At 30.0% G+C, this 13,449-nt stretch overlaps 1 protein-coding gene across 2 annotated transcripts in view; it reads right to left on the bottom strand.

Moving 5' to 3' along the window:
- LOC123010850 (transcription factor AP-2-epsilon) overlaps positions 1-13,449 on the bottom strand; it is a 64,838-nt gene that overhangs the window by 30,253 nt on the left and 21,136 nt on the right. Inside the window, exon 1 of one of the 2 annotated variants that reach the window (XM_044408010.1) lies at positions 4,178-4,452. The exons of the other annotated variant lie outside the window; for it this stretch is intronic. Within the exon in view, the coding sequence (XP_044263945.1) occupies positions 4,178-4,378 (201 nt within the window). The 5' untranslated portion in view covers positions 4,379-4,452. Of the gene's footprint in view, positions 1-4,177; positions 4,453-13,449 lie in introns of those variants that run through there. 2 annotated transcript variants of the gene reach the window in all.

The raw sequence follows: 13,449 nt of genomic DNA, 5'->3' as shown, positions 1-13,449 counted from the left end.
TATGTATATCACATATTATTACATCTTGCCAATTTAATTTCAAAATCACAAAGTAACTTGATTTAAATTTTATTGAACCCACGACAGATTGCCATAAATTTTCTTATAAAACTATTTTACGAAACCAATTTAAATTTTCAATAAAAAAAGAAAAATTGAGCTGAAGAAATTCAAAAAATTCGCATAATTGGTGCTATTATTTGTAAGAAAATAAAAATCGTTTTTTTGTTTAAAGAAAAAAGAAAGCTTTAAGAACAAAAAAGTAGTACCACTATTAGTACAAAGAATGTTAGCATTTTAATAATGATCTTTATACTTTCAATTTGCCTTCTGTACCTAATTTAAATTTTAATAAACTTATTAATCTCTCTAGTAAGTTTCTTTTAATTTTAATTTCAATTTGTTTGTGAACCATTTTGTCTTATTTCGAGGAATGGATTTTTACAAAAATAGCAAAAACAACAACACCTGAAGATTTTAACTAATTATAAATTCTGTTAGATAATTATTATTTATAAACATTCGACAAAACAAAAATAGTTTGTTAATGATATAGCTATTGAGTAAATAATAATTAATTGTTGTTATTTTTTACACTATGCAAATTATTAACTGAAAATGATTGTGAAAAATCCTGCAAAAAGTCGTTTATGGTCAATTTCCGTTTATCGAGAGTGTGAATGAATAACTGCTGGCAGCAAATGCATGGTAGCAGGAGCAAGGGTTACCCGGAAGGCAGTATGCGGAGCACACGCCTCACGCATCGCCCGGAGCTGTTACTTAGGCACATCCTTGGAGCACTGCCCAGTCATCAGGCGCACGAGAACAGCTACCGGCAATGAATACACCCCTAAGAGCCCCCGGGCATCGTTATAAAATGAAGCAATCAACATTTCTCTCCGACAAACACGAACTTCCGGAATTCAACTCCCGACCTGTCCTGCTGAAGACAGACACACGCTTCCGGTTTGCAGCAAATTGGCGAAATAAACACTTTATTGCTATTTATAAAAATTTAAAGAAAAATAAAACATGATATTGTTAAAACCAATGAAATAATAGTAACATATTCACTTATGAATGAATTATTGTTGGTAGCTGTAAGTAGCACGTATTATAATATAACGTATGTACTTTAGTTCTTGACATAAAATGAACTTTGAAACGTTGTCAGAATAATGTAGTAGGAATTTAAAATTTCAATAAAAGGTACTTGAAAGATCTTTGTTATCCACTCAGGTGCAATATTGTAGTCATTATATAAATAATTATTAGTGACGTAATTACTAAAAAATTTACTTGGTAATTAATTATTCTGTGGTTATTTGTCTTGTGCTATAATTTTAGCAACTTAATTAAACTTTTTTTGGTAAAAAAAATAAATTTGTGTGCTCCTTTGTACGAAAATGATCTTATTAATGAGTGTACAAGTCAGGAACTATGTAATTCGTTAACATTAATTTCAAGATAAACGTAACCACATGGTTTTACCTCATTTGAATTTCCGTATATGGAAACCTATTAAATAAAATAGATTTTACAGTTACAAAAGATATTAATCACGTTAGACTAAAAATGACTTATATAGTTCACACCTAATTTTCTCGGTGGGTACTAATCATGTTAGGTAAAAAAAGTTGATCAATTCTTTTGTTGATAATTCGACAAGGCATTCTTCAGATTTTTGGAGACGTGGTCACATTAAATAACACTTTTGGGTATAAATTGCCAGAATTTGGAGAGTTTCCAAACAAATTCTGTCTCAATTTCAGAAATATTTCATTGGAAATGATGAAACACCAATGTTTTTTAAAAAAATTTAAATAATAATGTACCAGGAAAAAATTGTAGATAATAACTTTTCGGAAAAGCCTTGAAAGTCAATGATTTACATTTTTGCGCGCAAAAATATCAGACATTCAAAGATTAATCTTACATTAACCTGTAATTACTAGCCAATTATTTTACAATTCAGGAATTGCATCAACTTCATATTTTCTCGTTTATTACCCTAATAAAAAGCAAATAAATTCAGTCATAAACTGAGATCAAATCCGCATTTGTTAAAAATTCAACAATTTTCCTTCTAAATAGGAGAAGATAATTTTCTATTATTATTTATAAACTAAATATTGACATAATTGATGATCTTGCTCGAACGTCTAGCGAAAATATTGATTTTAATTTTTTCCAATTCAATTTCGTTACAGAGACTAATGTTTTCATTCCTATATAATCTATGTAAATTATTCAAGGGTACTCAAGTATGTAAATAAAAATTTTCTGCATATGAGCAACAGTGAATAAGATACAAGTCCATAAAACAAAAAGTTCACAAATACAGTTATTTTCAGCAAGAATAATTCCATTGACATATTTCAGTTCGTGTAAACAGGGGCGGATCCAGGAATTAATTTTGGGGGGCTATCTAAAAAAAATTTAAATGATATGAGGGTATACAGTGAGCGACAAAATTATAGAATAATCTTATTTACAAAACTGAAAATATCTTGTTTTGGTAAAATGCTCGAACAGGTCAATTTTCTTTTTAAAAAATACAAAATTTTTAACTTGATTTAAAATTGTATCTTTGTTTTTTAGTGATATTATTTCACTTTTTGGATATATTTTTTTAAACATTATATAATACATAATATTTTCGTGTTGCCATTTCGACAATTATCTATCGAATTCGCTAAAAAAAATAGGGGTTTTCATGGAATGCATAAAAAAAATGTCGCTGCCGTCATTACCAAAAACCAAAAAGTGTAGAATTTTAAAACAAGTTGAAAATTGTGTATAAGGTGTTTTAGCAAGTTGGTAAAGTTCATTATTCAAAGAGATATAAACTTAATTTAATTAAATACCTAAGATGTGGCCCAAAGAAAATTACAATTGATGATTTCTTTTTAAATTAGTAAAAACTAAGGAAGTATCAAGAGATCAAGATAATTTGTCCTTGTATCCGAAAACGTATGTCTGTGAAACGTCAAATAAAATGACTAGTGAAAAGGTAAAATTCCATGATCAAAAAGTTAACTAAATTTATGATTTACCTTCAAAAAAGAACGGTCTTATTATTATACGTCGGCGACTAATTCCAGCCCATTTTGCAGTTTTCGACTTGTCATTTTATTTAGTTCAAAAACAGACATACGTACAGTTGCGGAATTAAAAATTCGGTCAGTACCTATTTTTCTGTCACTTTAAAAAGTTCACTGTAAACTACCTTTTACTGTCATCATGATTGATATTTGACAATTAAATTTATTTTTATTTGTTGTTAAATTTGTTAATTAAACAATTTGTCTGTCTTAGGAAAAATTAAGATCTGCTGCCTACCCGTTATTATGCAAAAATCACTATTTTGGAAAGTAAATAAGTCAAAATGACATAAATATGACAAGAGTAAAAATGAGGTTATTAATATAAAGGTTGTTTTAGAGTTTACATTATGGAAATGACAGTACTGCCCGAAATTTTAATTCCGAACTGTACGTTTTCGGATCCAAAAATGATTACAAATTATTTTGATCTCTCGGTATATGTATGATTTGTGTTAATAAGTGTGATTTAAAAAGAATTCTAATGTTTTTATTTAAATCATAAGGTTTTTATATTAAAATTTAAATATAAAAAAGTGAAGCTTTTGGTGGCAAGTTGGGGGGGTGTTTAGGTGTTTTTAAACCTTGCTTTTGTTATAAAATGCCATCCCAAGAAAATTTTTACACTGATGTCAGGTATATTTAAATACAGTCGAAAAGCTGGAAAGGTGTCCATAATCTGAGATAAGAACCTCATTTTTACCTGGGTTTATGGCATTATAACGGAATAAAATTTAATGTGTCTACCTGTTCAGGGAAATTTTGACGAGAGGAGTATTTCCGCTCTCTCCGCAAAAATTTTGGCGAGGTTTAAAAGTCAAAAATAATTGGCCAAAACCTTTTGTATGATTAAAGTTAGTAATTGGTTTGTTTGGTTTGGTTTAAAATTGTTTTAGTGTCGGTAAAAAGCGCTTTAAAGCGGAGACTTCAACGTTGGATCACGCCGGGAACCCGAGCAGGTAGCTCGCCCCAGGTTAACTAGGAAACCCTCCCGCGGGGTATGCGACGTTGCCAAGCCCATTTCACCTTAACCCGTGGAATTTCAAGGCCCCGTTTTGCGGCAAAATACCTACTTCTTCGTCGTCCTCGGTGCCGTTCTCGTGGTTCTCGTTGTCCATGAGCACGAATCCCACGTCGTTGTTGTTGTTCTTGACGTCTGGCGTCCCGTCGCGTCTATCGACGTCGATTCGGCGTCGCTTGGCACGAGGACTCAACAGGTCGACGGTCAGCTGGTCGCTGGCCAGCGAGTCCGGCGAGTCGGGGTTGGCGTCCATTTTCCACTTACCAAAAAAATTCAACACGCACTAAATCAGGCACATCTTATGGCAAGAACTTGACTAGTAAGAAGGCTTCGGGCAAACTGACGTTTGCAGTTGCCGCAAGCAAGTGACCATCGCAGGTGAGGGGGGGACGTGGCAGCCCCGTGTTTCCCCGCCTCCGCAGATACCTGTTCAATTCTCGGCCAACTTGTTATATAATCTATGGTTGGTATGATTGAAAATTACTCCGGGTCGGGGCATGTGTTGTTGATGCAAGGGCGGTGCAGAAATGCAATCGAGGTTAAATCCACTCTTCTTGTTATCAGATAACTTGATTTTGATCAAGCTTCTGGGAGTATTTCATCGGAAACAGCTGGGGCTTGAGACTTGAATGACATCTGTATTTGTAGTTTACGTAATGAAACACCACATAATAGTCGAGAAATCAAATGATGCCCCATTCATAAAGTTAATTAATGCGCTTTACTTTATTTGGAAGAACATTGTTGCGCATGGTTACAAGAAAATTATCTTCAAAATCTTTAAGATATCATCAACTAGGTAACTATTATAATGCTGTGGTAGCCTTCGAAAAGATCACAAAAAGTTACATTGCTTTGTGATGATGACTTTTTACAGAAAATTACCTATTTTAATCTTTTCTTTATAGGAACTAATTGATAAATTTATTTATGCAAAGTTTTTCTCAATTAGAATGTAGAAAAAACAATGCAAAATATTTTAATTTAATGTATAAATTTTAAATTAAATGTCCCCGGATTGGGTTTACAAGAGGACATTTTTTTTATCTTTGATTTTACGCCAAAACTGCAAAAGAAAAACATTTTTTGCTTCACCTGAAACAAGCAAATCTTCATTATTCTGATTCAGTAAAAAGAAAAGTTATTTTTTTTCTTGATTTTCGACTAAGAATAGCTTTTCTCTGCTTTTTAACTCCTATCACTTGGCGGTTTTATTTATTTGACAACTATGTCACTTTGACAATTAATTTATTAATTAAATAATGATAGTTCTTGTTAAAAATGACTTTGGTTTTTATCTTAAAGTTGTTTCTTTGAGTTCCTATTTATTAAAATTATGTTTTTCACAAACATTTTTGTTATTTAACTTGCGTAAACTCATTTGTCAAAGTGATATCATTGTCAAAATAATAAAAACGCCAATGTGATAGGACTTAAAAACAGAAAAAAATATTCCAACTCCAAAACCAAGAGAAAAATATACTTTTCAACAGGTGCGCCAGTACTCGCGCCCCAGAGAAAATTTTCAAGTAAGGTATGATACCAGGAACATGAAAAAAATGTTTAAAAAATTCTATCTGTCAAAAAATTTTGACATTTGACATTTTTTTATGTCTATTTAATGATACTGATGATCTTGTATATGTTTTTTTTTACAATTATTTAATAAAGGTATAAAAATTTTGCCCATAAATGCCACAAATAACATTGAACAGAGTTACAATTTAGCATACAGCTTCCTTGTTTCCTCTTTTAATAGCCTATAGCAAAAAAACTTGGAAAATTATTTTTCCAACAGAAATAAATAGAGTCAAAGTGCAAAATTTAAGCCCTCATAACTTCTAAATTTTTATAGATAAAATTTTTTTAACATTTTTTCCACGTTCCTACTTTACATGACATTTTTCTCTGGGGCGCGAGTTTTGGCGCAACCTGTATATACTGAGTTAGAATAATAAAAGATTTGCTCGTTTCAGATAAAGCAAAAAATGTTTTCCCTTTGCAGTTTTGGCGTAAAATCAAAGATAAAATTTTTTTTTCTCTTGTAAACTCAATCCGGGAACATACTGTAGAATAATCTTTTTTATTAAATCTGAAAAATATTTTGTTTCGACAAAGTGTTCAAACGGGTCAATTTTCTTTTAAAAAAATATAAAATTCTCAACTTGATTTAAAATTGTATTTTGTTTTTTGTTGATATTATTTAATTTTTTGAATTCTGGTGTTGTCATTTCGACAATAAAAAAAATCTATTGAATTGACTAAAAAAATAGAGAATTTCATTAAAAAAAAAATGACGTAATTACTCAAAAACCAAAAAGTGCAAAATTTTAATTCAAGTTGAAAATTGTGTATTGTTTAATAAGAAACAAAATATTTTCAGTTTTAATAAAATTATTTCATAATTTGGCGGCTCATTGTATGTATTTTTATTTAAATTTCAAACATTTAGAAATGAAATAAAACGACAAATACCTATAAGACGATAAAGAAATTGTTTATCTACGAGTGAAAAGGTTACAGAAATTCTTGAAATATGAACAGTAGATAAAAATTACTTTATTTCACTTGACGATAAAAGGAGTCCGTTATCTACTAAAATTAGTTGATAAAAGCACTCTTTAATATTGAGTACAAAATAAATCAATTTTATAGAGGTGAACTCAGATCAAGAGCTTTTACATGTCTATCGTCTATAAAATATTTCCCTACTGAAACATCGCACTATTCTACTTATTTCATGGTAATACAAAAAGATAAATATGTAGTTTAATGCAGAGATTTGAAATAGACCTTAAATTATTTTGTACCCTACAGAAATCAATCAAAAACAAGGTTTATCTAAGTAAACACACAAAAAAATAAAAACGAAATTTAAGAAATCTGATGGCAAACCAAGACTCGAAAACTTTTTGATTTTATTACAGTTTGTTCAGGACACGAATTCGTTTCTTTTGCCTTATTGCTGTACAACTTTCAGTACAAGAAACGGTAATGTACCGATTGTAAATTTTATTGTACTGCTTCTTTGACTGCACCGACGATGGCAGGTACAAACCCATTTTTACCTCCAGGGTGCTTGCACTACCCCTGGCCAGAAACTAATTACTTTTCTTTCAGACCAAGTTGTTTTTCGTCAGTGTAATACTTAATTATTGTCTTTATTGCATCCATTTCAAAGCTGTCAAGGAATATAAAACCCTTATTCTCTAATTTTTCGTTCATGAACGATTTCGTCAATGTTTTAATTCGCTAGTATTTATTCAAAAACGTCATTAATGTCAAAATGTAAGTTTATTAAAGTTTAAAAAGGGTTTGCATCGACAAAAGAAGAAAAAATGTAAAACAACGAATCAACAATTTGAGCTACATTAGAATTTGTTGAAGAATGACTCCCAGTTTCAAAAAAAAATAAATTTGTAGCGAAGAAACAAATTGTTCTAAAAAAGGCATGGAAAAAATTAATAATAAATTTAATGTTTGTGGTGGGAGTGGAAAAAAATTGAAGCTATTTTTAAATAAATATGTATTACGAAAAACATATATTTTTATTTAACAAGAAGATGAGTTTCAACCACCCACTCCATCAACTACCTAACTTTTCTCTTAAGCCGATTCTTTTTTATTTGGACTATAGGTGATGTACTAGTGCTATAAGTTGTCTATTTTGAAAAAAACTGGAATTTTAAGAAAAAAAATCATGTGCTAGAGTTCTTGTAAATCTAAACATTCTTTAAAATAATTCATCAAACGTATTAAAAGGATTGCTAGTCTCTTTTAATTTTTTTAACTGCTTGTATGTATATTTGTCTAAAATAGGTACAAGTGTGTTTTAAATTTTTATACCTAATAGAAAAATCAACAACAGTAATAATATAATAATAAAATAATAATTACTTTCTCTGCAATTCTACGAGAAAATAATCCAAAATATGACCCATATTTCATAAAAACTCACAAATCTTCGTCAACGACAAATTTTAATGAAATTATCGGAAGTCAACGAAAGAATACGAAAATTTATTTACCAACAAAAATTGTTAATAATGGTCTAAATTATGGCATTTTGAATTAATTGTCTTTGGTCATAATTTTATAGAATATCCATGGTGTTTGTTCACTTTTGACACTCGATTTCTGAAGACAATAAGCTGTTAATATTTTCTTGGTTGTGCTTCGACTTTTTGCCAGCATCTAGCACTGACATTAGTGTTAAAAGAGCAATAAACTTTGCACGAGAAGAATATAGTCTCAAGTATAATAATCGTAAAATCTATGTACGGCTTTAAAACTCAAGAGGCAGATGATATTTAATCGCTCTGTAACTATGAAATTTTTGTTGAAGTTGCACAACGAATCTTTTAAAAAATTTGCATATGTCTATTTGACAATTAAAAATCATCAATTATCACATTGTGCACCTGTAAAGTGTTGACAGGTGTCAAATTTCAATAATCTTCGTCTGAAAACAAACTCTACAAGTGATAAACTTGTAATTATTACATCTGTCAGAATGCCAGATTAAAACTTGCATTTTATTTAAATGCTGTTAAATATTGCCCAACCAATAACCAAATGAAATAGCATCAGTGTAAAATAAGTCTCAAACTGGTTAGTTCACTGATAATAAATGACGAAATCCAGATTTATGACTTCTCGTCTTCTATCTCGAGATTCCGACTTTCAAATTAAATTATAACAAAACGATACATTATTTCCTCAACTTCTTTACTGTTAGAATCTTTGTTGGTATTATTTCAACGTAGGTTTTACGTTGAATTTTATTAAAATATAACGGGATGTTTAACCGTTGAAAAGCTCGATAAAAATGTCATTAGGGTTATTATCAGCAATTTTCGAAGCTGAAACTGGCTTTAAGCAATTAAGCTGCATTCATCTGTTGGAAGCCCATGCAGCTTACACGGCCTAAATATTCAATGTTATTAATGGTTGAAAATGAAATGACATTAAAGATTTTATCACTTTTTTCATTTGAGAAGATTAATTATTTGGTATTAAATGAAATAATCATAATTAGTGATTATTAAACAATTCAAAACAGTCATTTATCACTTGATATTAAAGCGTTACGTAACTCGGTTTAATTTTCTTTAATCTTCGATTACTCATGAAGCAATTTCTTCATTTTCTCGACAATAGTGTTAAAGAAGTCCATTTGACATAATACGATTTCTTACTTTTACTATTAGTTTGAGTTGTTCATTGCCAAGGTTGTAAGCATGGTAAATTATCGGTAATACGATTTTGATTGCAGTAATCACGGTAAGTGATGATTAATAAAGCGGGCCTTTTACGACCAAAACTGCAACATTTTTTTTAATTTTTTCTCGAACTCGTAATTTAAAATTAATTCCTAAAAGCGCAGATATTTCACATAAATTTCGCCTGCTTTGTTATTACCGTAAATTAGCAGAAGAAGGAAGTGGATATCGCCACGACATACATAGCATGCAAGGAAAAATTAAATCATCATTTAAATAAACAAGAGACTTCATAGTGTGAAGAAGTTGTAAATTTATTTCATTGCAATTAGAGAAAAGGTGCGCCCAATCGAACGAGGAGAGCCATATAGTAAATAGAGATGAAATATTAATCAATATCGTGTTGTAGAAATTTTACAACTTATGCACAAGTAAAATAAATAACAAGAGCGTTGTAGAAAAGTGGGCCGATTCGTGACCGGACCTCAACATCCTTTACATCGGCTCTCTTCCTCTCATCTCAGGCCAATTAAACTCGTCGTCAGTGCGCAAATCAGCGCCGACTTGATCCAAACCCATCTATTCGAGTTGCACCACCTTTGTGTCACTCGCATTGTTTTGCACCTGTGGCTCGAGGCAACCTTGAAATACCTTTCTCTGGATCGTAAATCTGTCTCTTTCTGGGCGATGCGAAGAAGATTAGCTTCCTCTTTCTCGGTAATTAGTGGCTAACGGTGTCGAATTAAATTTTCTCTCAAGAAACACTATTTGGCCCAATCGTTACGTAATGATGGATTTTCGCGCCAAATTTGCCCCCCCTGTGGCGCACGTGATCTTTTTGCTTGTACACGAGTTTTATAAAAAGCTTGTTAACTATAATAGAATTGTTGTCAAACTCTATGGGGAGTAAATGTTAGTTGAGATTTGTTTTCTTGTAGTGAAACGGACTTGAAAAATGGACTCGTCATATTCGAATAATGATGTGACGTAATCAAATATTTTATATCTCATTAGGGTAATTAGCCCTCGGCTAATTTTAGGGTTTGTCCTCGTTTAAATCTAAGAGAAATTGGTTCGAGGAACATACAGGCTGTTCCATTTTTATTGTTACAAATTTAAACAGGTGACAGAATATTCAATTTTAAGACAAAATTTGGTACAGTTGATTACCTTTATGTTGAAATTTTTAATCAGAGGCGTCCTAAACTGGAGGGATACAACTTACCCTTTTTGAGTAAAATATTTCTAATATTTATGTTACACATGTTTTGTGGCGTTTTTTACCGAAAAAAATGGTCAAGCTTGGTCGGAAATCATACTATTTTTGCTTTTTTAAACGTTTTAGTATGTTTTTAAGATAAAATCACGAAATTAAATCAAACATATCATATTTTTCACTTTCTCAAGCGTTTAAGAAAGTTCTTCAGCCAGAAATGCATTTTTTTGCAAAATTTTGTCTGAACCAGTTGAAAAATCGATAAAAGTTGTGCTATTTTTGCTTTCTTAAGCAGTGAAATACATTTTTCAAATAAAAACTTCTTTTTTTTGCAAAATGTTGTTAAAATAGGCCACAAAATCACTAAACTAAATTCAAATTTTGGTCTGTTTCATTGGATTAGTTTGGTGATCTAAAAAACTACTTTTGCTCAAAAAAATTCATTCACAATCAAAAAACCACCAAGTTAGTGCACCTATTAAAGCGTTTAACATGTTTTTGAGTTAAAAACTGACAAATAAACTGAAAAATAACATTATTTTTGACTTTTTTAGTTACAAATGCACTTTTTTTTGCGACATTTTGCTCAAACAAGTCGCGAGATTTTATAATTAGATAAAAAATGGTGTTTTTTGCCATTTGTGAGTAAAAATCTTAATTGTTTTTTATCAAAACATGCCCAAAAATTAATTAGGCAAAAATTATTTTATTTTCATCTATTTTCAAGCGAATAAAAACGTTTTCGAGCCAAAACTGATTCTTTTCACAAAATAGCTAAATTAGGAGTCAAAAACGACATTGTTTTTGTCTTTTTCAAGTAAAATTTCACGCAAATGGGCCCAAAAATTAGCAAATTAAGTTGAAAATGGTATATTTTTTTAAACTGTGGGTTAGGATAAAAAGTACTCTTAACTATTTTGGCTGAAATCTCTTGCCACTTTCAACAACAAAATTCTAAATTCCATAGTTTTTCACAAAAAAAGGTCTTTTGCGTTTTTCGATACAACCCCATTAAAAAACGCACCCCTTCCAGAGGGTGTAGCTGCTTTACAAAACATTTTTTGATACATATTCATAGGACACTTTTGTCTTAAAATTGGAAATTCTTCTACCTGTTCAAATTTGTAACAATAAAAACCGAACACCCTGTATATTTAGTACGGCAGATCGGAGGATATTCCATCATTTTAAAATAATACCATTTCAAGGATCATTAAATAAACTACAGGTAGGCATTAAAGTATAATAATCTATCTCAGTTATAACAAAATTTTATCGTGTTATTATGTTTAATTAATATTAGAGGCAGCTCTACAAACAGGAATTTGTGTTTTTTGCCTGTAAACGAGAACTCTAACCGGAAATAATCATTAATCTCGGAAATTTTGTTTATTGAAATTTTGAAACAAACAAGAATTTAGAGAGGCACTCTGAAAAACTGTTATTATTTAATTACGCATTACCTTGTAATGATTGAGCGACTTTCGAAACTTCTGTTTGATCTACATTTGTCAATATACATATTTGCATTCCAATGTGTGGCATGTTAAGTAGTTATCTTACAATGAAACAAATTATACCCAATTTTGAACATTTCTTAATACTACAATCGACTCGAATCGAAAAAATATTACTTATTTCAACATAATAGACATTGCGTGTGCAACACTGAATTTTTTTCATCTTTCAACCTTACTGTTTCGTTGAAAAATGATCTAATTTAATTAAGTGTTACTTTTTTAATCAAGTGATTAATGTGTAGGCGATTTGAATAGTAAAAGTACGTTTCCATTCAATAATTAGCGCACAAAGTTGTGGTAATCAGTGTTGCAACACAACGAAGACGATAATGATAGTCAATTAATGTTACAGAATCTTTTTTCAAAATATCTATTAAAGAAAATATTTTTCTTTGATCGGGGTGAAGTGTCAAATCTTGGTCATTCCTATTTACAAAAAAATATATTTTTTTAAATACTACACTATTTTATAAACATTAAAGTTTTTTATTAGATGGTTTTTAAGAAAATCGCAGTTAAAATTGAGTGAAACATTTTGTTTTTCTGCTGTTTTTAAGTGTTTCTGCGAATTAAATTTTTTTTATCATATACAGGTATGTTCCAAATTTTGTAAGAAAATATACAGGGTGTTCAAGCGACTTGAAAAAATCCATTAGTGACCTTTAAATAGTAAAATAAAAAAAATGTATAGGACATTGATAGATACTAACCTAAAATTATTTTTAATCATACAGCATGTCCCAAAAATAAGTTACGATACAAACTTGTGTTTTTTTTAAATGAAACACCGTGTGTTTCTTTGCATTTTTGGATGTAGCCTTCTAAAACAATGTTTTACGCTAAACTTTTATTAGTCGACTTCGCTTAGTTTTAGAAATAAGACGTTCTTTTGACGAAAACATGTACTTTTAAAAAAATTATTACACAAAAACTAAGATAGAACAAATTTTTTCTTATTTCTGCAATGACGAAAGTACAGAATTTAAAGCTGTAGTAATTTTTTAGTGTTTTGCATTTGTAAAAATTTATAAATTAAAAAGTTTGTTAAAAGTTATGTAACTTTAAAATTTAAATGGAACACCCTATTTTTTATTTTTGCATCTAATAGAATGATAAATTGTCTATCTAAAAAAATAAACTTTTAATGTCTAGAATTGATAAATCAAAAGATATTTAACGGATCACTTATTTGTTATGTATCCAGAGATTGTAAAAGTCGTTATAAATACTGAAATTCGAATTATTTTATTGTAAAAATAAAAAATAATGAATTCAGTTTAACACAAATGTGATTATTAAGTGATATTTCTTCCATCTCTTGTGCAACTGTGCACTTTTTGGCTAAACAATAGTAATTATTTTTTTT

This window comes from Tribolium madens, unplaced genomic scaffold (assembly GCF_015345945.1).
Source record: "Tribolium madens isolate multiple individuals breed KSU strain unplaced genomic scaffold, Tmad_KSU_1.1 Scaffold_91;HRSCAF=231;Tcas5.2_LG7, whole genome shotgun sequence".
Taxonomy (NCBI): domain Eukaryota; kingdom Metazoa; phylum Arthropoda; class Insecta; order Coleoptera; family Tenebrionidae; genus Tribolium; species Tribolium madens.
This window is presented reverse-complemented; position numbering and strand designations above follow the sequence as displayed.